The sequence below is a fragment of the Pteronotus mesoamericanus genome, unplaced genomic scaffold, assembly GCF_021234165.1.
Source record: "Pteronotus mesoamericanus isolate MK-2021 breed Mesoamerican mustached bat unplaced genomic scaffold, CSHL_Meso_final contig_105, whole genome shotgun sequence".
Classification (NCBI taxonomy): domain Eukaryota; kingdom Metazoa; phylum Chordata; class Mammalia; order Chiroptera; family Mormoopidae; genus Pteronotus; species Pteronotus mesoamericanus.
Window position 1 is genome coordinate 3837512 of NW_026555006.1, and position 16718 is coordinate 3854229.

Consider the following 16718-nt stretch of genomic DNA (forward strand, 5'->3'; position numbering starts at 1 on the left):
CTGACTCTGGAGGGCCTTTTTATATAGTCCTTGAACCTGTTGCTAGTTAATGTACTTTCCTAGAACAATGAGCTGCATTTAAAATGGAGCTTGGGAGAGACTCTCCCCACTCCTTCACTGACTTTTGAGATGGCATATTAGTGCAGGGGAAAACTGCAGATTCAGTCCAGAGTTGCAAGACGGGATTTTCAGAAATCATCACTTAGTTCCACGTCATTGTTTCAGCTAAAAATCAAAACATGTGCAGTGTCCACAAACAAGCTTGCATCATGAGTTGATCTGTTCAGTTTATCTCTAGTGTCCAGAGGGTTTTTCGTATTTTGTAGGGTTTTTTTTTTTTATGGGGGGTGGGGGGGGTTGGTGTTTAATTAAGCAGTTTCCTCCAGGAGTTGTTTCACATCTGCTTTTTGGTAAAAACTAAGGTTTTACTCCCAGGAGAATATGAGGTTGGGATTGATACATTTGGATTTAATTTTCCCAGTTTTTCAGGGTCATGCCCCTCCTTAGATTTATTCTGCTTTGAATCACATTTCCCAGTTAGACTACTCAGGAGTGATTGAAAGATGGGCTGGGAGAAAGGGCAGGATGGGGAGAAGACCCTGTGAACACTGGCAGAAGGAATCAGAGCTATTTGACTTAGCAAAAGGGCACATCCCAGGGATCATGGTTTCTGTTCTCAAGTCACCTAAGGGTGTCATGGGACAGAGGGAGCAGACTCTGTGAGGCCTCTGACAGCAGTGCTAGTACAAATTGAGTGAGAAAAGGAAGAATATCTAGGTGACAGATTTCAGCTTAAAACAAGGAAAAACCAGATTATGATAGCTGCCCAAAGATGGTGTGAACAATGAGCTCCCATCTCTGCCCGAACATGTGCCTCAGAGGAAGAGATTTTTGGTCATGAGTCCTGACAGCCACTTACCTATCAGAGATAGGAATGGAATTAACTAGTTAGACCAGATCAAATTTGGGACCCTACCAACTCCAAATTTTTCAGATTTGGGGAATTTAAGAACCAATGACCAATTTCTTCGAGTTCCCATAGTTTAGAACCAGCTGGAAAGATTCAGAACCAACAAAATCAGCAAAATCAGAAATTTATGACCTGTTTCTCTATCTTGCCTGTTTCTCTTTCTCTTTGTCTTGAGCTCCCTGCCTTGCTCTTTCATATAGCAGGAACCTTTGACATTTTGCAGGTAATAATCTTTTCCTTTTACGTGTGTTTCTGACTCAGCCTTTGCTCCTTCAGTATCATTAGAGAGCTCCCTCTCTCTGGAGATTAGCTCTGGCCTGTCACCACAGCAACTGCCCAGGCCCCGTGGGCATCCGTGGTGACAGACTTAGGACTTTGAGAGCCGAAGCTTCACTTGCAATGTGAGGAAGCTCCACAGGGGAGCCTGATATGAAACAAGCATGTTGTGTAGGGGGAGCTTTTCTTTAACAGGATTAGCTGGGCAGGTGGGCCTCTCTTTATATGGTTGGCTAGGCCCTGAAAAGCATATGTGTGTCAAATTTTGGTAAATGAAGGAAATCTAAGAGAGTCGCTTTCCAAGTCCCCGTTGTGAATCCCCTCTGTAAAATGGAATCTTTTTTTTTGTAAAGTGAATCTCCACCCTTTTTGCAACCTGGCTGTTAGTCTAGCGCTGAGTGTCTGTAAGTGGGGCCATCTGCAGAGAAGCCCTGGAGCATGCCTCCACCTCCGCTGCAGGCCAAGAACAGCAGCAACACAGCTGGCTTGGGGCTGGGGATGGACAGAGTGTGACAAGGGAAGCAGAGTGGGTGTGGGGGCCACAATGAGGGGAGATCAGGAGGGTGCGCCTTGCCTAGCATGAGCAGCTCTGCTGCAGCAGTGGTGGGGTGTCCGAGAGACGGGTGTTCTTGGAGGCACCCAGCACGGAGGGGTCCGTGTCCAGCGAATCAGACATCTTGTCGCAAATGGCATCCACCAGGCGCTCAAAGGCCTGCCTCACGCTGATATTCTCCTTGGCACTGGCTTCAAAGAAGTCAAACCCTGAAGAGAGAGAGAGATACAGCTAAGGATTTTTCCCTTCCTTTCATGGCCCCTGGCCAGAAGACTCTGGATTAATACAGAGAGTGCTCAGGGGTTAAACAAGGAGACCCAAATCCATGAGCAGAGAATTCTGCTTCAAGGAGATGGTACAGAGCAGGGATTACCTGCACCAGTTTTAGAATCAGACAGATCCTGACTCTACCACTGACCCACTGTGTAATCCCCCAGAAAGTCACCTTATCTCTTCATGAATCAATGTCCTGTTTTATAAATAGGGATAATTTTACCTACCTCATAGAAGTATTAATGGACTAAACAAGATAATGAATATAAAGTATATAGCCCTTTGCCTGACACAGAGGTGAGTCATTAGATGTATTTTCTAATAGAATGGATACTTCATTATATGTGTACAGTATTTCAGTTTCCAAAGCATTTATCCTATCCAATATATCATTTGATCTTCATGTCACTCCCAGGGAGGAGAGGGCCCAGGAAGACTTTCCCCATTTCACTAATGCAGATGCTGTGGCTTAGAGAAATAAGCTCACTTGCCCAAGATAAGCAGAGGTACCAGTATGAGAAGCCCAGGCTTTGGCCTTCTTGGCCAGGACTTTCCCTCCTCTTTCCCCTGCCTCCCATTCACCCTAGCCTGGCCAGCACTAGTGTAGGCTCTGGGAGACACCCCAAGATCCACAGTGAAAAAGCAAAGCTCTATTTGCCCTTTCTACCCACAAACACAATGGCTTATCTCCACTCAGTGGGGTTTCTCCTTCCTGAATTCCCCAAATATCTCCCTCCCCTCACAGACCCCCAAAAAGGCCCAGGGAAAACTGCACCTAAAGCATGAGACATTCTTGTCTGTTTTGTACCTTGAGATCCTTAATGACACTTTCTGTGACAATAAACAGAACTTGGTTGTCCTAGGGAACACAAGAAAGGCCCTCCCAATGCAGACAAAGCAGCTAGTTTCCAATTGAGGAATCTTGGCCAGGTTGGTGGCAGCCCTTGGAAGCATAAGCTGCTTTCTCCATCATTCCCTGCCCTAGCCTCCTCCTTCCCCTTTTGTCTGTTTTCCTCTTTCCCTTCCTTCCAAGTCTATCTTTATTTCTCCTCAAAAACTTCTTTCTTCCCTTTTTTTCATTTTAGCTATTCTATTTCCCTCATGTTCCTTGCACTCTTTCTTTGGGCGTCTCTAATATTTATTGAGCACCTACTATATGCCAGATTCTATGCTAGGAGCTTTATAAATATCATCCTAATCTGCACAGCAGCCTGTTGTGTAGATATAATCTTTTCCAATTTATGAATGAGAAAACAAAGGCTCCAAGAGATTATATAATTTGTATAAGGTTACATGGTTTTATTAGTGGAAATTGGGGTTAGATCTGGGTTTGGCTGACTCCCAAGTCCATACAGAGCCCAGCCTCCTATTTTTTCTTCTTTCTCCATTTCACTAAACTTCCTTCTCCCCACCCTGCCCAATCATCTTTTTCTTCCTTTACAAGTATCTTTGGCCTCCTTTGCTTTTATCTGACTACCAAAGTGTCTTATTCTGGGTAAGTCACTTCATCTTTCTGAATCACTTAACCTCTCTGAGTCTCAGACTCCCCATTTGTTCAACAGGAATAATAACGCTGTCTTCCTGCTGAGAGCAGTTGGGAAGATTGAGTGAGGTCATGGATAAACTACTACACAAAAGTTGCCTGTTACAATGACAGTTTCTTTCTGCTCTTCTCCTTTCATCTGCTTCTCTCATCTCCCTCTTTTTCATCTTTTCCCATAAAGAAGGAGGGTCCCTTTCCTCCTCCCTCGGTCTCCCTAGTATCCACAAAGAGGCTGACGCTTCCAGGTACAAACAAGGCTCCTCTCCCCGCAGCCACCCCAGTTTGAAGGCACTCACGACTCCTGCCAGCCCACGTCCCGGTGACAGCTCCTCCTGTGGCCCATTTTCCAACCTAAGAAAGACAAGCTGCAGAAGTACTGGCTAATTGCAGTATGTGATGGAGAAAGAGGCAGCTCCTGGCTTATTATTCCCAGGCCGTAGAAACCTAGTCAGCTTCAGAGACCCTTCAGCGTGTAGCTTTTCCTTACTGAGTATCACAAAAATTGACTCTCTGGCCTTTGACTGGTTCGTTATAAGTGACAGTGTTAGGGGAGGTGGTGGGAGTGTTGCTTGCCTAGGAAAGGGACAAATAGATAAAGAAGTAAATAGGCCTAAACCATCAGTTTAGATGAATATGAGGATACAGGTCAAGGCTAGGGGCACACGTGCCTTCTGAAGAATTGGCACTGAGGGGAGAATACACCACATTGTGCAGGTGGGCAATGGGAAGAGGTCCAAAAGTTAGGCAGCCTTGATTTGAATATAGCCTCAGTCAACTACCAACTGTGCAACTGTGGGCAAGTTGCCTCATCTCTCTCAGCCTGTTTTCTCACCTATAGAATGGGGTAAATATTACATACCTCATAGGGTGGCAATGAGAATTTAACACACAATTGTATGTGAAGTGATTGGCATGTGTGATAGATACCTGGCAATTCTCTTTCCCTTATATTTCCATCCCACCTTAGTCCCAGCTTCTGTGCCCCTGCATCATCTCCTAGGACTTTTGGGGAAACCTTCATTTTCTTCATCATTCATTGTCAATTAATAAACCAGGTCTTTACTGAACATTGACTTTGTACCAGGTCTATGTTGAGTGCCAGGGACAAAGAAAGACCAAATCTAATTGTGGAGAAGAGACCCACTAACCCTAGTGTCAGTCTTCACATGTGCAGAATCCATAATGGTTCACAAATACAATTTTAAAACAACCTTGTGAGAGGGCTGGCTTAGCACTAATAATTTACAGATAGGGAAACCAAAGCTTAGAGGTGGGGTATGAGCCAGGGCCATATCCCTTATGCCCCCTTGTCTTGCTCTCAGTTGGAACAGTGACAGAACATACTATTTAGACCACATTTCTAACTCAGGGAGAGAAAACCAGGGGAATGCTTAGTGGAGGAGAGGGGAAGAAGCTTACAGAAGGTAGTGGGAATGGAAACCTTTAGGGCCAGTACTGAACAAAACTCTTTACCTGCCTAACTTCTCATTCTTCAGGACTAGCTTAGAGAGGGCCTCTTCATTCTCCTCTGTGCTTCCCTCTGCCAAAGCACATTTTACCCTGCATGGGAAAGTCCATTTGACAAGGAGCTCCCAAGCAGGGACCATGTTATTCATCTGAGCCTCTGCGCCAGCTACGGTAGGTGCTTGGTGAGTACTGGTTGAATGAACAGAATGAAGGAGGTGGGGATGAGCATGGAGGGTGTGGGTGAGGGGATGTGGACAGTCGGGGTCATAAGAACTCAGCTCAATGGGCATGGCAGATCCTATTCTGGGCATCGGGGACATTGAGGTAAATCAGGCACGGTTCCTACCCTTGAGGAACTTCTTGTCTGGTGCAGGAGAGACACAGTGACAATACTATAGTGATAAATGCTGGGATAGTGTGAAGTCTGGGGATTGTCAAGGGACAGAGGAGGTACCTAAATGAACCTGGGGGCCCAGGAAGGCTTCTTAGCTGGTTCCTAAGAAAATACCAGCTAGATAAAGACATGATTGTGAGTGGATGTGTGGGCACATGCATGGGCAGCACACCACACAGGAGAAAAAGTATGAGCACAGATAATGGGGCAAAACACAGCCTTGGTGCCCTGACCAGGTGTGGCTCAGTTGGCTGGGTGTCGTCCTGCAAAGTGACAGGTTGCTGGTCAGGGCACATGCCTAGGTTGGAGGTTCAGTCTCACGGTTGGGGCATGTATGAGAGGCAACTGATTGATATTTCTCTCTCACATTGATGTTTCTCTTCTCTTATTTCCCTCCCTTCTCCTCTCTCTAAACACATACACACACACACACACACACACACACACAGAGCACCGTGGTACATGCTCAAATGACCATTGCAGTTTGTTGTCACTGGAGTAGGAAGCTCACCACTTCTCAGCATTTTGACTAAGATCCAGTGTAGAGTAGAAAGCTCAAGTATAGAGTAGAGATGAGGTAGTAATTGGCCAAACATGGAGAGCTCATGTGTCATGCCAAGGACATGTCTCCACTGTCATCTCAAAGGTACCCAAGGTATAAGGACTCTGATTCAAGTAATCAGCTCATGGGCCTAGCCAGTTCTTCTGCTGGCAGAACTCCAAATTCACCCCCAACTAATTACTGCCAGTCTCCTAGAAGGTTCTTCATTAGTAGGCCCAGATGGTAACCTTTTCCTCAGGTTCATTAATAAGGATTCTCAGGAGCTGAAAATCTAGTGATGTCATGAAGATGACAACCAATTTATTAGACTAGCCCCCAGCCCTTTTCTCCTTCTAATTGACTCCACGACAATGGGATTTTTGCTGTCTTTAATAGGTCCCAATTCTTAACTGAATCTTATATGATTCCCTCCACCCCAAAATAATCATATTTAAACATCCAGTCCATAGGCAGCTGTCACAGAGCCACAAAACCACAAACTGTATCCACATAGCCTACTTCTGAATTTGACTTCAGGGTTCTATTTAGAAACTTGCAATCTACTAAATACACCTCTCCATCCTGACACTGCCCCAGAACATTGCTCCTTCACTTATATGTTCAGACCCCTTCTCCATTCTGCTCTGATGCCTCTTCATCTCCATCGTGTGTCAATCTTCAACTCATACCCCTCTGGTCACTGATGATTTTGGCAAGGGCCTCGCTGTCTTCTTTTCTATCCAGTGTTGTTCTTATTCTCAGGAGCTTTGGGTTTCATGTGCACAATCCATCCAACATCCTGGCTTCTTAATTTCTTGGCCATCTCATTTCAGCAACCTTTTCTTCCATTTTGTTTCAGCTATGCCCCTGTTTTTATAATCTGAGCTATTTTTATTTGGATTTGTGTCAGTGGAACTGCAAGAGGTCTGATTAATGTAATAGCTAGACTCATTGGCTTAACACCCATGACCCAGCCTCATCTTCCTGGGTCACACCATGTTCCAGAAACATTAACACTTTGTTATTTTGTGTCATTGCTCAGGCTATGACTCTCTAGCTCCTACTTGTAATTATCTTTTTTACTCATCTGTGGAATCACTGATTCTAGAGAGCTTTCCTTTTCTCTCCCCAGCCAACCTCCACCACTCAGAACATACAATGTATACCTCTCCCCTGTAATGCCATGACATCTTACCCAATTGTTTGTCAGATCCCGACAGGAAAATTGGAACTATTCTTAATATTTAATCCAGAGGGAATTGATTATATAGGTGATAGAAGAACTAGAGGCCAAATAGAATAGTGAGGAAACCCAGAGATTATCAACAGCAAAAAAAAAAAAGAACCAAACCAAAAAAAACTATTACTGGGGCCAAAGGAAGCTAGAACCTTGGGAGCAGGACTCAGAGAAGAAGAGCAGCCTCTACTGGAGAAGCTGGCTAAGGGGCTGGAGGTTGTTGGGGGGGTCGGGGGGGTACATGGATATCCAGGTTTCTCCCTTTTCCCCATCACCTGTCAGTGTCTCTCCTTGGCTGACCCAGTGAGAAGCCACTGTCACAGGAGCCTAGGAAACATAGCCTGAAAAGGTAAACACCCAGAGGGGGTTGCAGGAGTGAGACAGAGCAGGTGAAGGGTAAAGAATGATAGGAAACAGGCTAAGGACTAGCAGAGGCATCTAACCAAAGGATTTTGAAATTATCTCTCTATTTTATTTCCCTAGTCAATGATGATTTTGAAGACAGGAAACTCATTCATAGTCCATGACGTGTTCAGGGATTGTGGCAGACTATTCACTGCCCTCCCTGCAGAGGATTTTACATCCAGACAGATTGTCAAGTGGCTTGCAGTGCCTCCTTGTGGGAGGAATGTATCTCCCCACTTCCATGATTTTTTTTGGCCAATGGATGTGGCTATTCCAAGTCTTACCATAAACTTTAAGAAGAGCCTTTGTGTGGTTTTTCCATCCCAGATTAGATCCCAGAGTAAGAAGTTGGAACAGAGTTGCAGCTAACTTGCAGTTGCATGTAATGTAAGTGAAAAAAAAATTTATTATAAAAGCTTCTGACTTGAATTATGTATTACTGGAAGGTAACCTAAAGAAACCTCACTAACATTGTAACTGAGGATGGAAATTTGAAGAGAAACTATGGAAGGTTTTTGAGAAAACACCACTGGATGATAAAATAGGAGCCTTAGGATTTTAAGTCCAAACGCTGAGTTTGAGTAGTACTGGGCCTGCCACCTACCACCTCTACAGCTCAGAAAAGTTACATAATCTTTTGTAAAATAAATAAAAATAAATACACAGAAGTGTGGCATCGCTCTTTGTATACAAGAAAACACAAGTGGTCTGGACTCAGCTTCTTCATCAGTATAATGGAGCTGATGATAATGTCACCTTCCAGGTTATGAATGAGAGTGAGAGTTACAAAAGAATTGCTGCTAAGCTGCTAAAGTGCATTGGGAACTGCTGCAAAGTCAGTTTTTATCAATGCGAACTAGGTCTTTATTTCTGTAACCAGGCTCAGTGATGCAATGTTTCAATAATTCATCCCAATCCAAAAACACTGAACAAGTGCCTAAAAACAAGGAAGGCAGCGTATAAGGGTCTGAGGGGTCTGAGTGATGAATGGGGAATTGAAATCACAGGATCAAAGAGGAATAGAGCCAAACAGATCTTTCCAGACAACTAATCCATATGCCCTGTTTACCAAAGGGCATCCACAGACAGGAAACGAGATGCTCAAGGTCACACAGTAAACTAGTGGCAAAAGCAGGGTAAAATCTTCAGTCTCCTCACTTCTAGTCTGATGTTTTTTCCTACTGCACTTTGCTGGAGTGAGTGTATGTATATTTCAAAACCACATTTTAAATGGGTCTCTTCTTCCCTTGTGGTTCATGCATTTACCTTTTATTAGTTACTACCATCCCTGGGCTCTAGCCAGACCCATTCCCCATCAAATGCCAGGAAGGGACAAAAAAACCCCTTTCTGAAGGTCAGAGGGAGTCAGAGGCCCAAAAATGCCATGCTTCCTGGAATAGGAGTCGCTCAAACTCTTCCGACCTCCCAAAGATGCACTTTCCTCAGCATCTTTATAGCCTCACTCATGTCCCGGCACTTTTATCAGGACCTATTGCTACTCACTTACAGCTTTAATAATTGCTAGTTGCTGGCCATATCAATAGTCTTGGCTGAGTAAGCTGAGAAAAGCTAAAGAAAAAGAAAATCCTGAAGAGGCATCTCATAAAGTAGAAAGTAGCACTACAGCACTTACAAGCAGACCACTGAAACTTACTTAATAGCTGACACAGCAGAGGGATAGGACTAGGTGGTGGTGAGAAGAGCTGAGCATATTGCCTCACTGTTTCCAGATCTAACCAGTTCCTTGCAAAATTCTCAACATGGTCCACAAGATCCTGTGATCTGGTCTCTACCTATTCCTTCACTCTCATCTCACACAATTTCCCCCTTGATTGTTTAGTCCCTGTGATGTGGCCTTCTTTCACTCTCATGAGTGTTTCAAGCTCTACCCCACATTAGGCCTATTCTTGTTGTAGAACACTCCCTTCCCCCCCACCATCCCCTCACCCTACATATCCACCCTTTACCTGGCTAACTTTTCTCATCCTTAATTCTCAGCTTGTGTTACTTTCTCAGGAGATCTTGACTCTTTTTCACTTTCTTCACAGTACTGGTAACTTATGCTACTTTTATCTGTCCACTATACCTTCCTTTAGGGAAGCCCTAGTTTAAACAGTTATTGGAGGACTATAATACTTGCCTCCCCTAGCCATTGGGATAGGCATGTGACTCACAGGTAACCAATCATATTCTTCTCTGAGATTAATATATGGTGGCTGGGGGAGAGACGCTCTTTCTGCAGGAGTTGGGCAGATATGAATCTGGAGCTGCCATCATCCATCTTACCCCCCATGCAGAATTTGGCTACAGGAGGAAGCTGAAGGGGTAAGCAAAGCTGAGAACTATAGAGTGCAATTGAATCCTGGGTCTAAAGAACTTCCCAGCTACATGAGTTAATAAATTTTGTTTTATTAACTAGGATTTGGAAAAAAACCTGAAAAACCATAAAAAAAAGGGGAAACAAAAAACTTGTTCTGGGTGCTTGGAATAATTAAACAAGTTAGACATAACTTTAGGGCTCTCGAGGTCTAGCAAGAGATAGAGACAAGTGAGTAAGTAAGTTCAGGTAAGCAATAGAGGAAAGCTCAGGAAGTTGAGTAGGGCAGGGCTGGCTTACTGCCCAAATCTGACTAATTTGTTAATAAGGCCCTCTTCAAGGGCTTTCCCAAACCTCTAACTAAGAATTACTCTCACTTCCATCTGTGTTTCTACATAAAATTGATAGATCTATACTGATTCCACTACTTTTTAACTGTGTAATCTTGTGAAAGTTACTTAATCTCTAAACTTCATTTTCAGAGTATTGGACATACTGTATAGTGCCTACTTTGAAGGGTTATAGTGAGCATTAAATGAGATAATACAAAGTATTTCATATAAAGCCTGACTTGAAATATATCACCCATTATTACCATATTTGCCCTGTAGTGTGGCTAAGTGGTTAGGCCCTCAACCAAACTACTGCTTGGGTTCAAATTCTAACTCTACCTATTCCTGACTGTGTGACCTTAAGCAAGTTACTCAACTTCTTCATGCCTCAGTTTTCTCATCTGTTAAGAAAAATAGTAACTTGGAGATAAGAAAAGTATTTGTCTCAGAGGGTTCTAGGAGGATTGAATTAAATGAATAATACCATAAAACACTTAGAATAGTGCCATGCATATGGTAAACAGCTAATCAATATTTAACCAACTTGGTTTTTAAAAATCTTAGTCATAAGGACTTGGCATGCTAGCTATATTTTTCCCTAATATAAAACTAACTCATCTTTTTAAAATTTACTCTTGTTTAACTCTAAGGGCTTGACATGCTGATTATATTTCTTCTAATACACATCAAAACGTTACATAAAATCATCTTGCACACTTCTAGTGTCATAGGTCTCCCTCTTTGGGAAACACTACTCGAGGCTCACACAATCTCATGATTTATGGCTCCCTGAACACCAAGTGCTCTTCCTTGCCTTTACCAGTGTTATTCCCACCACTTAGAATGTCCTGCCTCTCTTCCTCACTTGGCTGCTCCTACTTGTCTTTAGGACTCAGCTTGGGCATCATGTTCTCTGACCCCAGCTGTGTTCCCACAACCCCTGGCAGGTCCCTCTATCACAACACTGATCACTTGGGGTATCACCGTTTCTGCCTTTCACAATATCCTATTTCACTGCACAGTACCTGGCATAGAGTAGGTACTCAGGAAGTCTTAATTGGATTGAAGTAAGATGAGGTAGCCAAATACTTAATAAAAATTTAATCAAAACATATTTTTGCAGTATCCACTCAGTATCAGGCCATATGCTAGGCGCTGTGGGTTCAAATATAAACAAGACTCATTTCCTGTCCTCATGGAGCTTTTGGGAGATGGACAAGAAAACAAGTGCACCTCAGTGTGATGGGCACTGTGACTGACTGCTGCCTGTATGGGGTACATGAAGTGCGGACACAAAGAACTCTACGCAGCCAGGAAAGGTTTCATGCACAGAAGGTGTGAAGCTTGAATTGTTCTGAAAGCTGAGTGGGAGGTTCACTGGATGAATGAAGGTAGGAGATGGGGCGTGGAAGAGAGCATTCCAAACAAATGGGGCATAGCCAGCCCAGGGAGAGTGCTGGGTGTTCCCCTGGGGACAGCAGATTGAAGACATAAAGAGATAGCCTGAGATCACCCAGGTGTGGGCTTCGCCACATGCTCACTGTTCTGTGAACCACAGATGGGTGGAGGCACTTTCTGGAGCCCAAGAACCTCTGTGATGGTACGTGAACAGCATGACCCAAAATGATGCAACCTCCCATTTATTATTTACCTACAGTTTGCTAATTTCTTCTCCAGAAAACCCTGGGGAATAGGGGATAGGAGAAAAGTATAGGATACCTCCTCCAACACACATGTACTTGCAATACATGTAATACAAATATATACAAGACACAACTCACATAATACAAACATATTACAACACACTTGTATATTATACAGTTTACTCACATACCAGACCAAATACCTGTACTTCAGAAATTGTCAGAGAGTATAACTGTAAACTCCATACTTCTGAAAACTTACACCACCTAGGTTGGGAGAACTTCTTACAGAGATTGGCTAAAAGCTAAGCAGTACATCCATTCTTCTAGAGGGAGATTTCCCTAAGTCACTCTTACACTGAACCCCAATACGGAAAAGAAAAGAAAAAGCTGCTATGTTAAGCAAGGGTAGGCAGAGGTCCTGCTGTGGGGTCACTGAGACACACCTAAGGCACCTGGGTCCCAATGGAACACAAGAATCAAGATGCTTTAACTTTGGGAAAAGTCAGAGCAATACTGAGCTGCAAACTTAAGCCACGTTGTTTCATCCCTTCATACAATAACTTTTGTTGTGAAATGTGTTTTGGTGAGAAAGGATCAGTTTACATTGAGAGAAAGTGTAAGAAACAACCTGTGATGTTCAGTGTTATAGTTACTACAAGGTTGTTTGATATTGAGGACATTGTCATACACCACAAATAGAGTCTGCTCTACAGTTGCCAATGAAGAGCAGTGCTTCTCTGGAAAAATGGGTTTGTTTTTTACTTAAGAACCATCTCTAAACCATGTAACTGGTTATGTTTCCTTCTTTCCAATGGTTGCTAGGAAGCTAAAAGCTGGTATTTTGGCCCAACTCTTGCGCATGCCCAAGAATTTACAATATACATACTTATCTCACCCCTGGCTTCCTCTTATTTTCCTCATACCTTTGCTTTTCCTTTGCTCCAATTTTCTCACTTATTTGGTTTTTTTTTAAGTGTATTATAATAATTTTTAAAAACATTTCACATCTTTTGTGGAAGGAACTAATTTTTAAAAAGTTCATAATTGTGTTTTCTTTATATATTCACCGTAACAAATAATGAATTACATGGCACAAAGCTATATGAACATCACACAAATATAAAACAATACTTAGAGAGCACATATGTACATACTTCACAATCACAAACCACCCCCGCCCCCACAGTGTCACTATCCCGGCACACACACACACGAACACCCATGTGTTGTGTACATACCAAGCTGCTCTGCGAGGAGCCGGCCCTTCTCAGCGGGAACAACCCTTTCTTCTTCCATGTCACACTTGTTTCCCACCAGGATAACCTGTGCATTGTCCCAGGAGTAGGTCTTGATCTGAGTAGCCCTAAATAGTGACAGAGAGAGGACCACACTAATGACACCCCCCTAGACTGAAGAGGACTCTGTGAAGTGTGAAGAAACCAATTCTCTTCCATGGGAAGAGCAACACCCAAGTTATGTCAATTAAGTCAGCCGAGGACAGAGACAGGTACCTGCCCCTGCTGGCTATCACAGGTACTGATCCCTGAGTCCTGACTGCAAACTTCCCCTAGTTCTTTGGAACCTTCTTCTAATGCATCTGCCTATCCTTCTTCTTACCAAGCAGAGAGCTCTTTCTAAAACATCTATCTGACCATATTCTTTAAGAGCTTTCTCTCTCCCACTACCCATGCACTGAAGTCTAGTTCCCTCAGTTAGGCGTTAAAGACCATTCACTTCCTGTCTAAGCTCATTGCCTTTCCTCACACTTTACAAACCTTCTCACCCATTCCCCAAATTCTCTTTCATGGCTTATGCCTTTGCCTGCATAGGGAATTCCTTTCCCACACTAATTCATCCTCCAGGGCCCAAGGCTAAGCCCAGTTTGCTGTGGGGAGATTTTTCTGGGCCCAGCTAGCCTCTCCCTCCTCCTCTGTGAATCATAAACCTTAAATCATGATTACTTGTAGAAACCAAAATGTCAGCAGTGCTTTCTTTCATATACAACGATTATGAAACTTTTAAAAAAATAGTTTCCTGCCCTGGCTGGTGTGGCTCAGTGGATTGAATGCCAGCCTGTGAACCAACGGGCTGCTGGTTCAATTCCCAGTCAGGGCACATGCCTGGGTTATAGGCCAGGCTCCCAGTTGGAGGCATGCAAGAGGCAACCGACTGATGTATTTCTCACACATTGATGTTTCTCTCCCTTTCTTTCTCCCTCCCTTCCCCTCTCTCTAAAAATAAATTAATTAATAAAATAAAATTTAAAAAATAGTTTCCTGTACTTTTCAAATTTTGAAAGAAAGTATTTCTAATTCTATAATTAGAAACAAAATTTTAAAAGAGGGAGTAAAATAGGACCCTTATATTTTGGAGATATCTTTGTGTGAGGTGGGCCTGACTCTGTTCCCAACCACCCCATTGGGTAGAAATGGTTACTTCCCCTTTTGCCTTCCCTACACATTTACTGTGACTACTGTTACATTTGGCTGGATTTCTGTCCTTCCTTTGAGGGCAGGGACAGACTTATTCATCTTTGAGGTGCCAGCTCCCAGCAAAGAGAACAGAGAAGTTGACAGTGAATATCTGATAAATGAATAAGATAACAAATGGCTAATCCTGAAGTAGATCTAAAATTATGACCCTATCCTAACACTGACCATTAGACTAACTCAATCTTAACTACAACCTGGACGCATTACTGACTCTGCTCCTAAAACTGATCCCATCACCAACTTTCTTTAATGGTGAAAAGCCATTCCTTCAAAGGATGGAATTCAGTCAACTACCTTTTGTTGTGAGCCAACAAAGAGCTAGGTTCCATGCTGGGCTCTGGGGCTTTAATGGCAGGTGGGGGCTAGGCTGGGACCAAGTTTCTCAGAGGCAAAACTCAAAGGCCAAGGCTTGAGAGAGATATATACTTGGCCTTCAGCCTCGAGGCAGGAACTGGAGCCAATTCTCCACATTTCCTCATGCAACTCTTCCTGTCATTTTCCTCCCTCTTCCCACCCCATCCATTCTCAGCTCCCAAATTAGCAACTCAGGTTATTCTTGGAGGAATTGTCACCAGGTGTTAAAGCCACTGTGTTCCTGAGGCTGAATGAACAGAGACTGATGGAGAAAAGGAAGGAGGTCAAGGCCAACAAGGAATAAGAAGTGTGGAGACACTTAAAGAGCTAATCACTCCATGGAGGGATGTGGGAGAAGGGGAAAAACCATGGCTGAAGGGAAGAAAGAGAATAAGAAAGGAAAAAAGGAGGAGAAAAAAGGGGAATAACAAGAAAAGAGAAAGGAAGGGGAAAGAAGGAAGGTAGAGAGGAGTTATTAAAGGAAAGAGAGGAGAGGAAGAAGATGACTGAGAGGCTGAGAAGGAGAACACAGACCACCATGAATGACAGACATGCAGATGGCACCCTGCAATGCTGTTTAGAACAGGGAGGTGCAGCAGGCAGCCTGCAAGGTCACTCTCAGATCAAGGCCCCAAGATACAAACAGTGCTTCATATAGTCATGACAACTTTTCCTTGGGAAATGGGTAGTCCTCAAAGGGCAGCTGTTGGCAAAAGAGAGCAGGAGAAAAGCTTAGCGCTGACCAGCACTGCTCCTGTGTGCCCAGCCTGCTCAGCCTCTCAGATTCCGAAAAAGAGCCACAGCACAGATGCTCCACACTCCCCCATCTTCATCCTTCCCACTGATAGGGGCACAGGGTCCTGGCCCCTCCCTCTCACCTGTCCTTCACCTCATGCTCCTTTCTCCCTGCAATTTATGCTCCAGGAAGAAAGATGCATTGCTCAGAAGTTGTACCACTGGGGAGCTGTGCTGATTTCTATTGTGAATTGGATCTTTACGAACTTGATGTGGATGTACTCTTGGACCCCTAACCTAGCTCAGGGATAAACTTTGTAGGGAAGTAGTTTGTGGATTCACTCACTATTATGGCCAGAACGATCTTTCTAAAACATTAATCTGAACCTGTTGGTTCCCTGATCAAATGTTGTCATCTGTGGGATAAAATCCAAACTCCTTACCCTAGCACACAAAATCCTTCATGACCTCTGCTCTTTCTATCCTCTTACCTACCTTCTTGTCTTTGCACATCTCTATTTTTTTTCTTGAAATATTCTAATCTATTCACCTCTCTGGCAAACTCCTGTTCATCTTACAACATGCAGCATGTGTGTCAGCAACTCCAGGACACCTTCCCTGACTCTGCAAGCTGGGTCAGAGCCCTCCAGTGGGTTCCCACAGCCCTGGTGACTCTCATCATCACTGCACCTGTCAAAGATATTTTCATTGCCTGCTTACTTATCTGTCTTCTCCTCTCATCCATGAATTCCTTGAGGACAGGAGCCAATCTGATTATCCAGATTTCTCTAGCCCACAGCACACTTCAGATTTTCTTGAATAGTTTGATGAATGAATGAATGAATGAATGAATCTCATACCAATCTTGGACAGCATTGAAGGACTCCTCGTTGGTAATATCATACATCAGAATGAAGCCCATGGCCCCACGGTAATAGGCTGTAGTGATGGTCCGGTACCGCTCCTGCCCAGCTGTGTCCTGGGTGGGAAAAGGAAAGAGTCAGCTTCCTAGAAAGTTAGTTTGTGTCCCTAACTTTTTAGTCCCCAAAACAATGACTAATAGAAGCACCTATTATGTGTCCTGTATATGTGTCCTGTATTATACTTGGTGAGTAGGATAAAATGGTTTTTAAAACCTCAGAGAAACGAATAAGAATATAATTAAAATCCCAATAGAAAAATG

General features: G+C 43.6%; 1 protein-coding gene across 1 annotated transcript in view; it reads right to left on the minus strand.

The window, feature by feature from the left end:
- Positions 1-368: 368 nt before the first annotated feature.
- RAB3B (RAB3B, member RAS oncogene family) overlaps positions 369-16718 on the minus strand; it is a 57527-nt gene continuing 41177 nt past the window's right edge. Inside the window, exons 3-5 of the mRNA XM_054572986.1 lie at positions 16396-16514; positions 13193-13317; positions 369-2008 (exon numbers count right to left, since the gene is read on the minus strand). Coding sequence (XP_054428961.1) covers positions 1821-2008; positions 13193-13317; positions 16396-16514 — 432 coding nt within the window. The 3' untranslated portion in view covers positions 369-1820. The remainder of the gene's footprint in view (positions 2009-13192; positions 13318-16395; positions 16515-16718) is intronic.